Source organism: Dendropsophus ebraccatus, chromosome 10 (genome assembly GCF_027789765.1).
Source record: "Dendropsophus ebraccatus isolate aDenEbr1 chromosome 10, aDenEbr1.pat, whole genome shotgun sequence".
NCBI lineage: Eukaryota > Metazoa > Chordata > Amphibia > Anura > Hylidae > Dendropsophus > Dendropsophus ebraccatus.
Window position 1 is genome coordinate 20,750,092 of NC_091463.1, and position 20,064 is coordinate 20,770,155.

General features: G+C 46.3%; 1 protein-coding gene across 5 annotated transcripts in view; it reads right to left on the reverse strand.

The window, feature by feature from the left end:
• Positions 1-20,064, reverse strand: part of KYAT1 (kynurenine aminotransferase 1) — a 23,595-nt gene continuing 3,531 nt past the window's right edge. For 2 of the 5 annotated variants that reach the window (XM_069943446.1, XM_069943445.1), the window contains exons 2-13: positions 13,832-13,890; positions 12,598-12,748; positions 11,638-11,787; positions 9,743-9,829; positions 8,990-9,118; positions 7,498-7,618; positions 6,852-6,928; positions 5,173-5,262; positions 4,126-4,312; positions 3,960-4,036; positions 3,433-3,519; positions 1-2,115 (exon numbers count right to left, since the gene is read on the reverse strand). In XM_069943446.1, the coding sequence (XP_069799547.1) occupies positions 2,038-2,115; positions 3,433-3,519; positions 3,960-4,036; positions 4,126-4,312; positions 5,173-5,262; positions 6,852-6,928; positions 7,498-7,618; positions 8,990-9,118; positions 9,743-9,829; positions 11,638-11,787; positions 12,598-12,748; positions 13,832-13,884 (1,287 nt within the window). In that variant the 5' untranslated portion in view covers positions 13,885-13,890 and the 3' untranslated portion in view covers positions 1-2,037. Of the gene's footprint in view, positions 2,116-3,432; positions 3,520-3,959; positions 4,037-4,125; positions 4,313-5,172; positions 5,263-6,851; positions 6,929-7,497; positions 7,619-8,989; positions 9,119-9,742; positions 9,830-11,637; positions 11,788-12,597; positions 12,749-13,831; positions 14,164-14,657; positions 14,743-17,476; positions 17,597-20,064 lie in introns of those variants that run through there. The other 3 variants (XM_069943443.1, XM_069943444.1, XM_069943442.1) reach the window with 3 other exon arrangements.

The following is a 20,064-nucleotide window of genomic DNA, read 5'->3' on the forward strand; positions in this document are numbered from 1 at the left end:
TACAAAACCTAAATCTCTGCATTTTATTATTATTTTTTTTTACTAAAATACAGTAAAAGATCAATGCTGAATTTCTGCATTCACAGACCATGGACAAGACTACCAAGTGTATATGTACAAAATACTTACTATAGGTCCATTGCATAGGCCAATTGTATGTATCTAAACTGATAGGTTGGAGGCCCCCATTGCAGAATCCATTGAACAGCAGTAAAAGGACCCGGCCTACTGCATGATAAATGCCAACAGAGCCCACTGATTTTAAAGGACTCTCTTCATCCATTTCACTGGATTGTAGTCGGACAAAAAAAATATTGTCAACTGCGTTTTATTGTCCTGTTATTTGAAAGGGATTCTGTGATGGAGACCCCAAAAAGAATGTGAAGCTAGCCTGTAAGGACCTGTAAGCTCTCCTGAGAATACTTGCTAAGGGGTACTAAAGTTCCTGTACTATTTTTATATAATTTTGTATTCTCACAGTAATTCAGTGGACAAGCTATGCACATAGAAGTCATGGCTTGTACTTCAGATCAGCTGTTTACATTCATAGGCCATGTTCAGACCTTGTAAGTGACCGGCCATTCCGTGACCCGTCCCGGCCGGATCTTTAGTACTGCTAAGTTCTGATGCGGGCGCATCAGTGCGCACCCGCATCAGAACTCCCCACTGCATACTATGGAGCGTGCGACCGGAGCCGCTCGCTCCATTGTGTGAACTGACAGGGCTTTCTGCGTCCATAAGGAGTAAATCGTGGCTCCTTACTTATGCATTATGGTCATGTCGTATTTCCGTCACAACTCTTTCAGACTTCCTCAGGGGGTCTTGTCAAACCAGTGAGGTAGACAATAGAAGATAATGGAAACACCACTCGTGAGTTATTTTCTTTTCTCTCAGGGTCAATCAGTAAGATCAGCTCTCGTTTGAATTGCCTTTACAAAGCACAACTAATCAAGAGGCGGGGCTGCACGAACAATCCCTGTATTGTTCGTGCGGCCATTTAAATACATTGCTATCGGCCGCACAGCCCCCGTTTACACAGACAGATGTGCGGCCGGTAAACAATGATTGTGGGGATCTCAGCAGTAAGACTCAGATCAATCAAGATTTTCGACATGTCCCTGTGTCAAGTCAAAAGTTTTTTTTAATGACAGTGCCCATTTAAGTAAGTGCAACCCATATTGGGGTATGCTGCACAAATACCACAGTGGTCCGCAGCAAAATATATACACCAGCAGATTTTCCAACAGAGATTTGGAGCAAAATATGGGGAAGTCTCACAAAGTAGAAAACATACAGATAGGCAGGGTGATGTGGGAAAATAATAAAACAATGTAAACCTACCAATCCTCATGCCCTGTAGTGCCGCTCCCGGGTCCTGTTCACAGCCTCTTCTAGCTGCTATGTCACGCATCCGGCTGAGTGATTGCATGCTCAGCCAATCAGTGACTGGGGTGGGACACTGTCCCAGTCACTGACTGGCTGAGAGAGCAATCGCTCAGCTAGGCCATGCTGTTGCAGGTGCAAGAGTCAGGTATGTGACATACCTGGTTTCCATTTGAAATTGAAAGCTGGTGGCGGTGAACAGGACCCAGTAGTGGCGCAATGGAGGCACGAGGGCCGGTGAGTTTATTTGTTTATTACTTTCTCACCCCCACCCCTTGCCTGCCGTTTTTGTTAGGATTTCCTCTTTAATGTGTTTAATATGGAGAAAAAAAGTGAATGTAGTTACAATCCGCAACAAAATTGTTTCCATTGCAAAATCTGCAGCCATATTATTTCAATGCAGATTTCTCTTTTGATTTTAAAGTTGAACATTTCAGACATTGTTATTGCCATTTGGACCTTTTTTTTTTTTTTTTTTTTGCTTTTGGACTATTTGGACAGAATATAACATATAATATAGGTTTTCACATTTTGTCCAAATCACAACGCACCAGTCAAAAACCAAAAGTAATTCTAGTTTTATAGTTAACATGTGCAAATCAGAGTGGCTCCCTGGACATTACATCACATGCGGCGATGATACACTAGCTGCCATTATTGCTCCTCCGGTCTGGTAGACTCGCTGCTCCACTTCTGTAGAATCTTCTCCGCTGCATCCAGTGTTGCGTCCTCCTGAGAAAACATAGCGAGCGATGCTCATCAGTGTCCACACTGCCCCCTAGTGCACACACTGTATAACATATAGGAACCTTGTGCATTCTTTACCATTGCTACTGAGTAACGCTATGCTACATTACCCCTTAATTGTCGCATTAAGAATGAAAAAATGACTGTATAGAAGGAAACCTGTCAATCATTAGCGGGTGAGTATTGGCGTCTAATGAATATCTAGCAACACTTGGCACATTCTAGGTGTTAACGCTTTCCGTTTTCCATCTACAGAGCCGAATGAGTGTTTGTTTTTTGAAAGAATGCCACGGTCACAAAAGGAGAAGTCCAGCAATTCTGAAAATTCTGCAGCCGACAGGGTCAGGAAGGAATTTGATCAGTAGTAGGTACTTACCTCTCCCCGTGCCTGTGGTGAGCTGCGGGACTGGCCTCAGGACTCCTGACGGGGTCTGCAGGTGACACGTCATGACCCGGCTGATGGATTGGCCACTCAGCTAGTCAGTGACTGGGGCCGGATGCCACTCTAGTCACTGTTTGACCATCTGCCGGGACAGGCATGATGACATCACAACTTAGGGAAAAATGCCTTCTGGTGGGAGTCCCAAGGTCGTCCCGCCACTCACCACAGTCACGTGGAGAGGCAAGTGCCTACTCCTGATCAAATTCATTCTTGCCCCTGCCGGCTGCACGATTTTCAAAATTTCTAAAATCAATAGTACAGGTGATTTTAGGATTACTTTGTAATTGGGTTTATTAACCAAAAAATGCATTTTTATCATGAGAAAGCAGTTTGAAGCTCTCTCACCTGTCTTCATTGTTCTCTATGGAAAGGGAAGGGGTGGAGGGAGATGAGGCACCAAAACAGGACAACAAAGAGTTAATTTACAGCTACATCACCAGGCTATCTCCTCTGAAGTCAGCACTGACCTCTCTGACCTCTGACTACTGGCTTTCACACAGCTCCCACTGCATAATTCTTTGTTCTCTGTTCTTTGATGCTGACTAATCTCCCTCCTGGCCCCTCCCCTCTCCATAGAACAGACAGGGGCACGTCTGATGCAACATGATTTCCTGATAATGAGTAGGGGAAATAGAGAGAGGAGGGGCGGGGGACCTGGGGAAAGTCGTTTTGAATGCAGATAATGGCATATTTGCCTAATAAACCCAATTACAAAGTTTCTTAAAATCTCCCGTACTATTGATTTCTGAAAGAAAAAAAAAAAATATGACAGTGACTCTTTAAATCCCACGATGGACTGTATGTATTTAGCAATCCACACCCAATGATACCATCTAATGAAACGTCAGATACATACTCACCTTTACAAAGCAAAACCTAATGTAGTTCTCAAACTTCTTCTTATGAGGGGGGCTGTAAAAGGCAGAGACTGGGATAGCGGCCAATTGCTGCAAGGAAGAAAAGCGAGAGAGACCCTTATGAATGGCTTAAAGTGAAAAGCAGAAATTACAACTTTTAACCAAGTCTAACTATACTGCTTGAATGATCATGAAACCTGTAAAAGTTAGAAAGTCAATTGGGTAGAATTATTCGTTACAGGCATCTCATGCAATCCACCTAAGCATCCACCTAGATGGAGGGCTCCTCTATCCTCTATAATCCAGGACTTGCTGCTACAATCTATGGGGATTTGCTGCTGCTCTGGACAGTTCCTGACATGGACAGAGGTGGCAACAGAGAGCACTGTGTCAGACTGAAAAGAATACACCACTTCCTGCAGGACATACAACATCTGATAAGTACTGGACTTGAGTTTTTTTGCAGTACCCCTTTAAAACTGAATCAAGTCTTTTCATTTGATTCTGGTATTTGCCTGTATATTACTCACTTTATGTTTCATCATCCATCTTGTAAAGTAGTTGTCATAAGGTAGATTGTGGTCGGTGGGAGGGGGAACCACGGATTCTGAGTGGGAGAATGAAAACCGCCATGTTAACTGTGACACTAAACCCTACAATAATGGACAGGTAATGTGAGGAGGTTTGCAAACTTACTGAAGCGAGAGATGTCAGCGATCATAAAGTAGGAGCCTTGGGATATCAGAGGTTTCATCCCCACCTCTGTAAGGCAGCGGTAAAGCCGGTCCCGCTTCTTCTGCAGCTCATCCCGCAGCTGTACAAAGTAACAATCCGGCTTTCCTAGCCTCTCCAGTTCCTTCTGAAACCCATGGGCCACTGCTTCCTACAGGACAAGCACAGGTTACTATACAGTCCAGAGGCAGAGCTTCCGCTTCTACATGGCAGTCACCGGGGCATCTGCTCATCTTAAAGGAGAAGTCCGGCGGATTACAAAATCTGGCAGCCGGAAATTGATTACAAGTAAGCACTTACCTCTCCCTGTGCCTGCGGTGAGCGACGCAATCGGCCTCTGGACTTCGACTGGAGGGCATTTCCCTCCCCCCCCGAGTTGGGATGATTTCATGTTTGGGAAAAAGCCTGTCCCGGCTAATGGACTGGCTGCTCAGCCAATCAGTGACTAGAGTGGTGTCCCCCCAGTCCATCAGCCAGGTCATGACATGTCAGCTCCGGAGATCCCGGGGCCGGATCCGCCGCTCACAGCGGGCACAGGGAGTGGTAGGTTAGTACTTAAATAAATAGTATAAATCTCCCCCCTGCCCTGCCTGCTGTCAGCTTTTATGATCCACTGGACTTATCCTTAAAGTCTGATTAAAGTATGCCTAAACTTTGAGCAAACTTCTGACAAGTCATAAGTTTGGATTGGTGGGGGCTCCTGTGCTGAGACCCTCACAGATAGCTGTAATGAAGGGGCAAAAGTAGTTGGATGAGCCCTCCCTGCGCCACTTTTACTTGGCTCTCCTTGGCCGAGTAGCCATGTATGGACTCATAGACATAGACTCAACTGCCTCATACGGTAAGTTTGCTGGAGGTTTAGGCACACTGTAACCTGCTGCTGCCAGGCTTTCTCAGAGACGCTTTGTAAAGCCTCTTTCTATAGGCCCTATCAGTGTATATACAGGTATATGGGCCGTCTCCTGTCCTTCTCGCTTCCATGAAGGGCGTCTGTCATTCTAATCCTCTTACCTGGGCACCAGTAGCACAGTGATAGACAGAATTCTGATGGACCGTCCGGAGATGTTTAAGAAGGTCATCTGGCCCAAAGGCCCAGCCGACCTGTAACAGAGAAAGAAGGAATGAAATATGTATGATCCCCTCAAACCTGCTTGTTCAGCTCAGCCCAGCCTTTTGCTTTCAAGGAGCCAAGTCTCCGCTAGAGATGCCTGGCAGCAGACTTTTCCATTCAGTACATGTATGCTCCGTCAAGTTAAAGGGGTATTCCAGGGAAAATCAATAATTTAGCAATGGAAAGGATTAACCAAGGTAACCGAGGCAGGAGAGATCTCTTCCTTGCTCCGTACACAGCGGCTGTCAATCACCCCGATAAAACTAAGCTGACAGGCGCTGTGTACGGAGCAAGGAAGAAATCTCTCCTGCCTCAGTCACACAGCGCCTGTCAGCTGTGTACCGCCAGCTGCTTGATGCAGGAGATCAGAGGTGCAGAGATCGGGCCAGTGCAGCAGTGCGCTTTGGGGGGTGGGGGTGAGAGATCTGACAGGGACACAGGGAGGGGGGCCAGGGGGGGATCAGCAGCAGCCGATCAGCATTACTTTACAGGACTTCCCGCCCCCCCGGGTGTCAGTGATACTGACCCTGAGTCCCGGGAGGGTAAGGGATGCGGTGGGCGCATTACTTCATTCATAGCTCCGCTACGGGTGTCTGGTGGCTATGAATGAAGTAATGCCGCAGGTACCCCTCACATTGCCCTAATGTAGTTCTGACACCGGCACTGAGCCCCCCCAAACCCTGATAACTTACAGCAGGGGACGCAGAGCACTGAACCCTGATTGGCTGCACGCTACCAAGCCAGTCAGGGTTCAGTGCTCTGCTGCTAATAAGAAAGACAGCAGCCGTCGGCCGGGTGGTGACATCACCGAACCGGAAGGACAGAGGATCCGGGAGTGGCAAGCTGGACGCTCACGTGACCGGACCGGAGATCTCCTTGGGGGGCCAATAATGGACAGGTAAGTATATAAGGAAAGGGTTAACCTTGGTTAACCCTTTCCATTGCTAAATTATTGATTTTCCCTGGAATACCCCTTTAAGCATTTGTTTAGCCAATTTTATGTGTATAGTCTGCTCTAGATAGAAAGGTACAGAAGCATGCATGTGTTCTGAATACAGAGAAAGAAGTAGACTGCTGCCAGAAACCTCTGGAGGTGCAGAATCTCCCTTCAGGACACAGCTGTAAAGCCTAAATTCTGCAGTTTTCATACCTTACTTTATAATAGATTTCTTGGTGCTTGGTCCAGTGAAAAATGCTTTTTATCGTTCGTGGATTGTGCCACCTGGGCCGGGCTTCACGGCCGCTGCGCCACTTCACCTATTAGAATTCCAGCCCCACCCCCTCTAGGTCGGCCCATTCCAATGGTCCCCGAGGGGGTGGGACCTAGACAACATTGATGTCACGGAGGGGCGGGGCCTACAGTGCATATGTGGGCGGGGCGAAACACAATCCACCTATGATAAAAAGCATTTTTCACTGGACCAAGCACCAAGAAATCTATTATAAAGTAAGGTATGAAAACTGCAGAATTTAGGCTTTACAGCTGTGTGGAGAAGAACTCATACAGAAAGGGGGTGACAGAATCACTTTAAATATAACCCAGCAGATATAGAGGTGTGACATCGGTCACTATAGTCACCTTCCATCCAGTGGCGCTGAATGTCTTGCCGGCACTTCCTATTGTTATGGTTCGGTCCCACATTCCTGGAAGACTAGCTAGGGACATTGAAAGGCACATGGTTAAAGACCCATAAGACCATCTGCATCACCTTCCTGGCCAAATAACGTAGGCAAAAGCAGTGTGCAGCCCCTTATAGAATGGTTACACCTTACTTTATGGCAAAAGTTTTTTTAAAGTGACAGGTACATTTTAAAGTGCTGCCTGTCTTTTCCTAAAAACTTGACAAGTCAAAAGTTTTGATTAGTCCAGGTCTGAATGTTCAAACCCGTACCGATCATGAGCCGGGAGAAGATGCGCTGCAGTGTGTCCCCTCCCCGCTCTATAGAGCTCCATTATAAGCGTGACTCTTTTTTCTAACGCAGAGCAGGGAGAGGTACACTTTAAGGCAACGGTACATCATCAGATGCCTCTGCTGCAAAACTCATATTCAGGAGTGGTTTCTGGTACTTTACTTTGCCTTGGCAATAAGATCAGCTAATCTGCATCTCCTGATGTCCTTGATAAACTTCTAGCGAGAGAGGGGCCTTTCACCGACACCCTAAGATGCCCTAGTATGCAAGCCAACCTTTCTAGGACCCTGCAGCTCATTACTTGTCATACTTACCGATTCGTATGTGTTGGTTCCCATCATACACCAGCCATTCATACACTTCATCAGAGATGCAGAGAAGGTCATATTTCACACAGATATTAGCAATCTCTTCCAGCTCTTCTTTACTGAACACCTGCAAAAACAAGCGAGTAAAGTAACACATCTTATGTCCTAAGAGACCAAGAAGTCCAAAGAGGCCCCAATACATAATTGCATTTATTTTAGTTAGAACTGTTTAATACTTCATTCCTACTGTGGGGGCGCTGTGCAGAAACTGAACACTGTCTGCTTTGTTCTCCCAGCAATTACAGATCCCAGCAGACCCTTTAAACAAAAAGGGGTGTCCAATGTAGCTATCCCCTTTAAGTCGGATATTTACAGGCCAACCAGACATGGCCCAATTGGATGATCCATCACAATTAGATTAACTGTTAACACACATGAGAGCATTGTGACCGCAGAGGTGTCCAACCTTGGTCAATGACTGGCTTAGTAAGCAGATCCTGTGGAGTCAGGACGGCTCAGAACCCAGAGACCAGCTAAGGACCAGGAGCATCTGTGCAGCAGCTGCAGGGGGGACGGGATGAGGTGAGTATGGCATATTTATTATTTTTACACCACCCCCATCATGCAGGAAATGTTTCTATTCTCCAGATAACTCTTTTACTGAGTCTTCCACAAAAGACACTCATCCCCTATCCTCAGCAGCTGAAGACTGATCAGATATAGCTAGTTAAAGGGGGTGTCCAGTGATTTCAACCCCTTTAACTGGCTATATTACTCTTCGGATGCTGGTCTTGTGACATCACTTGGAAAGCACGTTGGGTAGTCTGGACTATTGCTTTCTGTGCTAAAGCGGTATTCCACTCAAACTTAATTTTTGATATGTTGCTGCCCATGGTGAGACTAACAATTCCTTCCATACTTGTTTTTATCTATTCAGTCTCTTTACCCCAGTTCTGAGCTGCTGCTTTCTGTTTTCCCCTTCCTCCCCCCTCCCTTCTGAGACAGCTGATGTAAACAAACCCCTGACTGACTGGCAGTATCTTCAACATTGTAACTTCTTTGTAATGCTGGGAGGGTTATTCTCAGGTCAAGATGATGAAGTCACTGTGATTAACCCTCCCGGCATTACAAAGAAGCTACAATGTTGCAGATAAAGCCTGCCAGGGACTTGTTTACATCAGCTGTCTCAGAAGGGAGGGGGAGACAGAAAGAAAAGCTCACAGACAGATTTTTGTGCCTTTAGCAGAAAGAAGCAGCTGTAAAATGGGGGAAGGAGACGGTATAGATAATAACAATTATGGAAGGAATTATTAGTCTCACCACGTTTGAGTGGAATACCCCTTTAAAGAAATGTCACTATATATATATATTTATTTATAGTCAGGTACTGCAACACATGACTATCCTATTATCACCTTTATACCTAATACAGTATACAGTGGTATATATCATACTCACTCTGCAATACTATAAGGCTGATGAAGAAACTCTCACTTACTTTTCCCAGTGGATTATTTGGGGTGTTTACTACGAGAACTTTAGTATTCTTATTGATCTTGGCTTCCAGCTCAGCGGGGTCCAGCCTCCAGTCACCGCTATTTGGGGGTTTTCCATCTTCTGCAGACTTCTGGTTACAAAAGAGAGAAGAGGTTATATGAGAGGTCTGATAATGGAGGTGATGCACTGTAAAGGTATACCACTTGGGGCTGGTTTGCTGTAAAGCTCACAATGAAATATAGTTATATCTATGTGACGCCCCAGAAGCTCAGGAACTCCTAATAAGTTATAATGTTATTACTGGAACATCATAGAAAAACACCTCTTACTAACATTGGCCTAACATGACACCACTGGTGGGTTTGGCCAACTGTGTGTCGTGCCTTGATGTCAGAGGAGAGAAGGGTCTGGCATGATGGATTTTCAAAGCCCAACCCTTTTGTTCTGGGAGCGATAAACTACCACCAAAGATGTCTGGCTGCCACTTACCCCTCCCCATAGGGACCACATGAACTTTCAACTGCCCTGAATGTTAAGTAAAGAAAGGCTAGGAAAGTTATTAACAATGTACGGCCACCCTTAGTTTATCTCCAAGTACATGAAAGTTACTATTACCCATAATTCTGTTGTACATAGTGATGGTGGCAACATGGAGCCTTCTGGTAGCAGCACTGCCACCTATGGAAGCGTGTTCCCCATTATAACACTCAGCCCCTCATAACATATTGCATCTTAGGAAGATAAAACCACTTACGGGTCTCAGGGGAACATATACACATCGTCCTCCGGCCATTAATGTCATTGGTTCATAGCTGTCGAAGAACGGCTCGATAATAATCACCTGAAATAAAAAGTTACGCAAGTTGGTCTTAGAACTTATTTTTGGCTTATTGGGTATCTTTTTTTTAGCTAATTCTTGTCTTTATTCCCATAGATGGCAGACCAGAGGTTGCCAGATGTCAATGTGGGCTCCAGTCCCAGTATTTCTCAGACATTTATTTCATATTATTGTCCAAATCAAACTCCCCTTCAAGGCTCTATTCACATTACAGTAAGAGTGAAGAGGGAAGCCTGTGTGTATATATTGTATGGCCATATATCACTAATAGGACCTCACATAAAAAAATGGAAAAAGGAAATTGCATACTATATACCTTTACATGAAATAGCATCTACTATGCTACTTCATACTGTAAAAATAAAGTATGCAAACACATACAGTCTTGGCTCTTTTCCATATGATGGGTCAGTGTGGCCTATGACACTAAATTGAGGCCCTCCTCGTCCCTTTTTGACCTTGTTACAGATGACAGAGAATTAGGGTCCTATTCCACAGGTCGAGGAGGGCCCGATCAACGATGTAAACGAGCGGCGATCTGCTAGATCGCAGCTCGTTTACTGGGCCTATTCCACGGCCCGATGATCGTTGAACGAGGGCTGCCCTTGCAGCATCATACATTACCTGTCCAGGCTTCTTCTCCGCGCTGTCTTCCTCCCCGGGTCCCGCGCGCTCTATCTTCAGAAAGGCCGGTCAGCCGACAGGCCACACTCAGCCAATCACAGGCCGCGGCGGTCCCGGCCTCTGATTGGCTGAGTGTGGCCTGGCAGCTGACCGGCCATTCTGAAGATAGAGCGCTCGGGACCCGGGGAGGGACACAGCGCGGAGAAGAAGCCTGGACAGGTAATGTATGATGCTGCTTGTCAAATCGTCGGTCGCCCACCGCGCACCGCTATTCAACCATAGCGATGCGCGGTGGGGGAACGATGATTTTAGGTCTGACCCTAAATGAACGATCGGCTGATCGTTCTCTCTATTTCACCGAACGATAATCGGCCGAATCGGGCTAAATGGGGCCGATCCGGCCAATTATTGTTACTGTGGAATAGGGCCCTTAGTCTAAAGCAGCCAAGCCGGCTGTTCTATGTAGTTATGTAACCCCATAGAGTTATATGTTTCCATAACTTGGGAGTTAGCACTGGTAATTGGAAGCTCCCTCCTCCGATAACTTGTGTAGATCATGTACAGCTAGTTCTGGTAATGGTGACTAACTTTTAGTTGGTATCTGTAACAGAGCACATGGAGAGGCATAGACTGCTTAATCTAGTGTGCCCAACACTGCATCACCAACAAATACACATCCTCCTTAAGGCTATGTTCACACTACGTAAAACTACGGCCGTAGTTCTCGCCGCAGAACTACGGGCGTAGTTTTGCGGTGTGTGAACATAGCTTTATGTTCAATTGGATCCCGGCCGGAGCGTACACACATCGTACACAGTTTTCTGCGGCCGGAATTCAGTGAATTCCGGCCGCAGAAAGACCTGTCAGTTCACACAGTGAAGCAAGCGCCCGCATCAGAGCTCCGCGGTCACGGAACGGCCGGGTGTACACGCAATGTGAACATAGCCTAAGGGTGCGTTCACACGTACAGGATCTGCAGCAAGATTTGATGGCGCAGATTTGAACTTGAAGATTCAAAGCAAATCTACAGCTTCAAATCAACGTCATCAAATCTACTGCAGATCCTGTAAGTGTGAACGCACCCTTAAGGAGGAGTGGACACTGAATAGCAGAAGAGATAAATGAGGGGCATGAACAATGCATAATATAAGGCAGATATTATGTTGGGTGATACTATACTGTCTTACCTCATCACCTTCATCCACCAGAGCTTGGAAGGCACAGAAGAGAGCACCGTATGCGCCCACTGACACCAGGACATTGGTGAGAGGATTGAGTTCTTGCCCCAGAAGTGGTCCGAACAGCTGGGCAAGGGCCTTTACCAGAGGCGGGTGACCCTGTGGTGAAAAGAACTCCATTGAGGATTGGGGTAGAGTACAAGAGTTAGGCTGGCCATACACCTGCGATAACTGACAGCAGAACGATCGTCCCTGTGTTCTGTTTGGTAAGGGTAAGAGCCCTATTATACGGAGCGATACTCAGACGAACTGTAATTGAGACAACAATCAGCCGATGAACCTAAAATCATCGGGCGTCGGGCGCGCATTGCTATGATTAACAGCGATGCGTGGTCGCTGACTGACAATCGAACAAACAGTGAATACATTACCTCTCCATGCTCCCTGTCCTCTCCTGCGCTCTGCATGCATCCAAACACTGTGGCTGCCGCTTCAGAGACTGGACGCTGCGGTCTCAGCCAGTGATTGGCTAAGTGGCCTGTCAGCTCAGAGACCGCTCTAAAGCTGCAGCCACCGGACCTGGATGCGAGTGCAGGAAAAGACTGGGAGTGTGGACAGGTAATGTATTAATTGTTTGGGCAAGGGCTGCACGGACATTGCTAACAATGTCTGTGCAGCCCTTGCTAAACGATTATTAGACCATGTATTAGGCCCAGTAAACGAGCGCCAATCTAGAAGATCGGCGCATGTTTACAATTTTAATCAGGCCCCCATTGGCCCGTGTAATAGGACCCTAAGGGTAAGAGCACTCTTGCTGCAACTTATTTTTCCCAAAACAAAGAAGTCGGGTGTGATTTTCCATCTAATGGAGGAGCTGGATGTGTGTGATGACCCACCGGTCCAATGGCAGTTGAATGAGTTGCATCCCGTTCTGTGGAATACTATGGAGGAAGGAAGTGTGGTACTCACAAAGGCTCTGGTATACTGGTTAAGTAGCCTGTGCTCATCTGCAATGGCTTTGGAGAACGCTTCTTTTACATAGGTCGGGGGAGAAAAGTCAGGAAAGCCTTGTCCCAGGTTTACGGTCTTATACTCATCAGCGAGGCTGACAAACTCCACCCTGCAAGAAACATAACACGGTTAAGACCCGAGAAGTCATGAGTTCAGCTCGGACTTAGATACTGGAAAACTTCCTTGTAAGGGCTGCCCCTATTCCCAGATAAAAAGCTATAGTCATTACATAGTGGTGGGGCAGGCTCATAGGTGCCCAGGGCATGGATATCACTTTGTGCCCCACCACATTTCTTTCATCTGCATCACTCCTCTCTCTGATGACACTGATTTCTGGATATAAACAGGAGAAGCACAAGGCTCTGCGCTTCACCCCATCTGACTTGTGGCAGGAGACAGGCTCCACAGACTTACAAAAGAGATGGTCTCCTGCAACAGATAGAACAGCGAGCCACAGAGTGAAGCGCAGAGTTCCACGCTTCTCCCACCTATATGTAGTGATCATGGTGGTCTCAGCTCTGATAAAAAAAAATTGCTATATTTATGTGACATATTAACATACACAAAAACGTAGCCGATCTTACTTTTGTGTCCGTTTTGATACTTTTTTATTTTTTTTTACATTGGAAGTCAATAGAAAAACGGATCAAAATGGATGCACACAAATGCATCTGTTTTTTTGCAAAAAATGGATTGCAAAAACGTAGTGTGGACCCAGCCTTTAACCAGCTGCCAGCCGCAAGTCTATTATTCCTAGGAGAAATGTGCAGCCAAATATTACTAATAGATATTTCATAGTAATATCCTTTCCAGAGAAATATTTAAAGGGGTTATTCAGGATTAGAAAAGCCCAGCTGTGTCCTTCCAGAAACAGCACCATTCTTGCCCTTAGTTTGTGTGTGGTATTGCAGCTACGTTCCATAGAAGGGTAAAGAGCCAAGTTGTAATACCACAGACGACCTAAGAACAGGAGTGGCACTGTTTTTTGAAAAAAACTGTGTCACCCAACTCAGATATAACTGAAGAATGTATATTATACACACAGACACACACACACACACATACACACAGGTGCCACCATACAACTAGTGGGGAATACACCTTCATAATAAGAGCATATCTGACCCCACGACTAATTGATTTTGGCTCTCGGCCCATCAAACCCATTGAGGTAATCACTAATTGTACTCACCAGATATTTTCATCCACTCCCTCCAGTCTCCGGGCCTGGATTCGTTTTGCCATCTTCTCCTGTGTGTGGGTAGTAAAAGCATAGAGAGGTGAGAGGCAGCTGCGAATCCCCCTCCTCTGAGGCTGTAAAGACCAGTGACCGGATAACTGCCCCCCCCCCCCTTTATATAAGGAACCAGACAGTAAAATCAGACCCCGGACTTTGGCCTTTGTAAGCGCTAAAGAATGTGAGTGCATGCTGGCAGAGAGGCTGGTATTCAGTAAGCGTGCACTAGAGCGCACAGCGCTGGGCCTACTTGAATGGGCGCCATACAGTAATGGCCACAGGAGCTGATGAAATGATGCCCTATGTACCCCAATGTGACCTCCGGCTCTGACCCACGGGGCAAAGAATTCTGTAGGAGGATTAATGAATAACATGGAGCATTACACAATATTATACGCAGCTCCACTGCAATTCCTGTCATGTCTGTATCACATACTATCATCTTACAGAGCTGCATCTGGGCATTGCACACATTATCAGAAGAGCGCCACCAGCTGGCAAAAAGCCATGAAGGGGCATCTGGATATATTCTGGCCGTGGCCACCAATTATTGGCCGTGGTAACTCTCCAACCATCTAATGTGTATGGGGGCCTTCCTCAATGCCAGATGTCAGGAGAAAAGAAGGATCAGAAAGTTGGATATGAACATGTCTGATCATTTGAGTCTAAAATAAAAAATGTGTTTTTTCTCTACCTCCTGTTAAAGACACACGCTCACCTGAGCTGAGCATGCCTTAATCTATTAAAGTGAATGGAGCTGAACTGTAATACCACATACAACCTGAGGACAGGGGTGGTGCTGTTTTGGCATGAAAGTAGCTGTGCTTTCTTTCCAATCCTGGATAATCCCTTTAAACTCTAATAAAAATTGATGGTATTGATGAGTAGACTATGGGGGAGATTTATCAAACATGGTGTAAAGTGAAACTGGCTCAGTTGCCCCTAGCAACCAATCAGATTCCTCTATTTTGATTCCTCACAGACTCTTTGGAAAATGAAAGGTGGAATCTGATTGGTTGCTAGGGGCAACTGAGCCAGTTTCACTTTAGGCCCCGTTCCCACTGAGCAAAGGCAGCGGAATTCCGCGACGGAATTGTCCACCGCGGAATGCCGTTAGCCTCCCGCTCATAATGGGAGTCTATGGGAGGCGCGCGCTCCTGCTCTGTACGCGCTGAAGAATGAACATGTTCATTCCGCTACCTTTGCTCAGTGGGAACGGGGCCTAACACCAAGTTTGATAAATCTCCCCCTATGACTAGAAAGCTGCACAGTGATGGGTTGCTATGGGCAACCAGAAAAGTTTTACAGTTTCATCAGTCTTGCTGCTCTGTGTGAATACTTCCTAACATACCTAACGGGAATCTGTCACTAGGTTTATGCCGCCTTAAAAAAGGGCAGCATAAACTAGTGACGGAAATGCTGAACAGATCGGTGTATTACTTACATCATTCTGTTCAGCCATTCTCCTAATATGCAGGAGAATGGGGTTCTTGCCACACCCCTCCCCTGCCCTCCAGCTGCTGATTGACAGCCATCTGCTATACACAGCATGGATAGATAACTACCCATCAGCAGCTGGTGGGCGGAGTTTTCTGCTTCTCATGAATATCCAGGCTACTGAGCTCATGCACATAAAGGAGAGGACTACTTATTGTCCAGGTTATTCAGGAGGATCTCTCTGGATCAGCTGCACAGAACAATGTGAGTGATACATCGTTCTGTTCAGCTTCTCTGGCACTAGTTTATGCTACTCTGAGATAGGACGGCCTAAACCTACTGACAGGGTCTCTTTAAGCGTTCACTGATGTGTGTGGAAAGCGCTGGCACATCACACACCATCTGCTTATTGGAGCCAGGACCTCAGGCCTGAGAATTGTAAGAGCAGACCATTTCCCATGTCGCTGATAGGCTGACTAATAATACGGCCGCTTACGGCACGTGCACAGGATGTGTCCTATGCCTCCTCGGGGCTTTGTTCTCCAGAGACGTTAATTCTGCAGAATTAATAGTGAATAAGCAAAGGCTAAAATAGGAATACTTGATTTGACATGGTGGATGTGAGGGGGGCCCATTACTGCCTGCACCATCCATCTTCATCCACTTTCACTAGTGTAAAGCACTGTTCTCCAACCTGCATCTCTATAGCTGGTGTAAAACTACAACTCTCAGCATGCCCTGACACTGAAGGCTGGCTTATAACACAATGGCTTATAACAAAACAATGATTATTAAAGGTGTAGTTAACAATAAAAAGTCTTCCAGTACCTATCAGCTGCTGTATGTCCTGCAGGAAGTGGTGTATTCTTTCCAGTCTGACACAGTGTTCTCTGCTGCCCCCTCTGTCCATGTCAAGAACTGTCTACAGCAGTAGCAAATCCCTATAGAAAACCTTTCCTGCTCACCAGACTGGAAAGAATACACCACTTCCTGCAGGACATACAACAGCTGATAAGTACTGGAAGATTTGAGGATTTATTTAATAGTAGTAAAACCAAATCTCTGGCACCAGTTGATGTGAAAGAAAATTTTCGGCATGGGGAAGGGGGAGGGGGAGTTCCAATGTGCGTAATATATGGGGGAACTGACAATTGTTCACAGTTTATCGGGAGGTGGTCTTTGGAAGAGGATTTACCATCCTCTCATTGCCATCTCATAACATAACGGCATATACATAGGATATGGTGTGACGTTATGATCACAAGGGGTCTAACCATTAGGATCCTGACCAATCGGAAGAATGAAGGGGGAGGTAGGGGGTGATCTCTAGGACCCTCACCAATTGGGATAATGAAGGGGGTGGTAGGGCATGATCTCTAGGACCCTCACCAATTGGGATAATGAAGGGGGTGGTAGGGCATGATCTCTAGGACCCTCACCAATTGGAAGAATAAAGGGGAAAGTAGGGGGTGATCTCTAGGACCCTCACTAATTGGAAGAATAAAGGGGGTGATCTCTAGGACCCTCACCTATTGGAAGAATAAAGGGGGTGATCTCTAGGACTCTCACCTATTGGAAGAATAAAGGGGGTGGTAGGGGGTGATCTCTAGGACTCTCACCAATTAGGAGAATGAAGGGGACGGTAGGGGGTGATCTCCATGAGAGTAAAGGGGTGAGGGGGCTTCAATCTCTGGGACCCCGACTGATTATAAGAAGTAAAGGGGACACAGCACTGACTTTGTGCAGGCCTCCTGTGCAGGGAACGGCTCCAGTCCTCCATTTACTTGGCATTGTGCATGGCCGGTGACCAGAAACATGGGGAAAATAGTAAAGGGGTGCACCGCTGCCCTCATCTTTTTTAAGATAGTAGCAGTCCCACTAATTATAAAGTAATGGATCCCTGCCATTATTTAGGACATTTAGGTCCAGCAGACATGATGGGAACTGCAATTTTGCAACAGCCGGCAGGCCGCAAGTTTGACACCCCTGCTTAACAAATCTGAAATGCCCCTTTAAATCATGACATGACAAAGACATACTAAACACCTATGGACTGTTCCACAGGTAGATTGATCGCCCTCTGTGTGTGGTGACCCCGGTGAGCTTACACGGAGATTAGCCGAGGTTTATCCTCTTAAGTAAAGCTTGGTAAGAGATACTCACATGGGCGCAGTAGGCGGAGGTGCTGCAGTGTCCCTTACACCATTGTCTATGTGCAGTCACCATGTATCCAGCCACTCTGCTTCTGAATAGGCCCGTCACTGCCAGCATGATGCGGAGAGGCTGGAGATACACAATGGTGTATATTCTCCTGTCAATGGCTGATTCAGTGCAATCGTACATATAGCAATCAATGCTTTCACCAAAAATATGCTATGTAAACCCTTACATTAAAGGGGTACTCTGGTGAAAAACCTTTTCTTTCAAATCAACCGGTCATAGAAAGTTATATAGATGTGTCTTCCAGTGCTTATGAACTGCTGTATGTCATGAGCAGGAGAGGTTTTCTATGAGGATTTGCTACTGCTCTGAACAGTTCCTGACATAGGTGGCAGTAGAGGTGGCAGACTGGAAAGAATACACCACTTGCTGCAGGACATACAGCAGCTGATAAGTATGGGAAGACCTGAGATTTTTAAATAGAAGTAAATTACAAATCTATACAACTTTCTGACACCAGTTGACTTAAAAGAATAAGATTTTCACTGGACAACCCCTTTAAACTTTTTTAGGTGTAATAGATGACGCTCTCATCCCCCTATCTGTACCAGTATGGGTCACCTGCATGATCCTGCAGTCACGGGGCCGTTATGACATCCACTAATGCTGCGTTTACACGGAACGATTATCGTGCGAATTTGCACGATAACGATCGAATTCGAACGATAATCGTACGTGTAAACGCAACGAACAATCAAAGGACGAGCGAGAAATCGTTAATTTTGATCTTTGAACGTGTTCTTAAATCGTCGTTCCGTGTAAACAGTTGTTCGCCAATTTTACTTATGTGCGAGATAGGCCTAATCGATCGCAAAACGATCGCAAAACAATTTTTCCGTACGATATATCGTACCGTCTAAACGCTGATCGTTATAAAAAAAAAATTGTTACTTCGAAATTGTTAATCGTACGATCGGGCGAATTATCGTTCCGTGTAAACGCAGCATTAGGTCGCCCAATCTCCTGTCTCAAGCACTTGACTTGCTGAGAAATCTTAGGTAGCCTGGGTAATAAAAACATATAAAGTACTGTAGTATATAAGGGCAGAACTGGACGTGCTAGCTTCAACAGGACTGTATGGAATCTGCTCAAGTTGAATGTACAAGAACTGGCAGATCCAGGTCAGGACTGGAAACGCGTCTACGTGCCGAGAACAGATACAAGTATTTAAAGCTCCTTCTATAGTCACACTCCATATTAAATACTATATAACCTAATGTGCACAATAATACACGTACATAGTACTGCAATAAGACAGGGCTGCTAATAGACAGAGGAAGGTCTAAGAAGAAAAAGTTCTGCATCGCTTCATATCACCTACCGCTCCCGCCATACTGGTGTCAGGGATGGAGGACAACACCCTGCTCGTCTCCTACCACCCAAGTACTGTGCCCTTAAATGTCTGACAAAGCCAGAGATTACCAACACCTCCCATCATCCTATTGTATACATGACATCCAGGAAAACCACGGCTTTATGGGAATTTCCTAACAAGTATACACCTGTATACCATTAAAACCATCTGCCTAAGGGGCCCATTCCACGGGAGCGATAATCGGCCGAATCAGCCCGATTCGGCCGATTATCTCTCAGTGGAATAGAGAGAATGATCAGCCGATGATCGTGTAATCGGCTGATCGTTCATTTAGGTTCAAACCTAAAATCGTTGTTCGCCACCCACGCATCGCTATGGTGGAATAGCTGTGCGCGGCGACCGACGATCCAAGCAGCATACATTACCTAGCAGGGCTTCTCCTTCGCTCCGTCTTCCTCCCCGGGTCCTGCGTGCAGCATCAACTTTGGAGCGGCCAGACTGAGCTGTCAGACCGCTCAGCCAATCACAGGCCGGGACCGCCACGACCAGTGATTGGCTGAGCGGTCTGACAGCTCAGTCAGGCCGCACCGAAGCTGGTGCTGCGCCACGGGACCCGGGGAGGAAGACGGAGCGAAGGAGAAGCCCTGCTAGGTAATGTATGCTGCAAGGGCTTCAAGGACATCGGTAACGATGTCCCTGCAGCCCTCGCTAAACAATCATCGGGCCGTGGAATAGGCCCAGTAAATGAGCGCCGATCTAGCAGATCGGCGCTCGTTTACATAGTTGCTCGGCCCGTGGAATAGGGCCCTAAGGCTACATTCACACGTCATTTCGGACGTGTGAATGAGGCCTTACATGTTACTCCTGGTCCTGATTCCTGACTATAAGGGGCTTGTGCACGGGCGAATTGGCACTCCCGCCATCAACATTCATTATGATGCTTGGAGCTCCAAAACTGTTTAAATCTTTGCGCTACTGTACTGACACAGCTCAGAGCTCCGTTCCATAGCATATCATTCGCATTTACATTCTGTGCTCGGAGCGTGTGTGTTCCTCCTAATTTACCACCGTCACTATACTATACTAGTCACTATACTAGTCGCTACCACCGTGACTATACAAGGAACCACAATCTGGGAACCTTTCTAGATCACAGTTCATACATCAGTGAGAACAGGGGGCTACTCGGCAGCCCTGGTGTAGCCTGCACCATTTG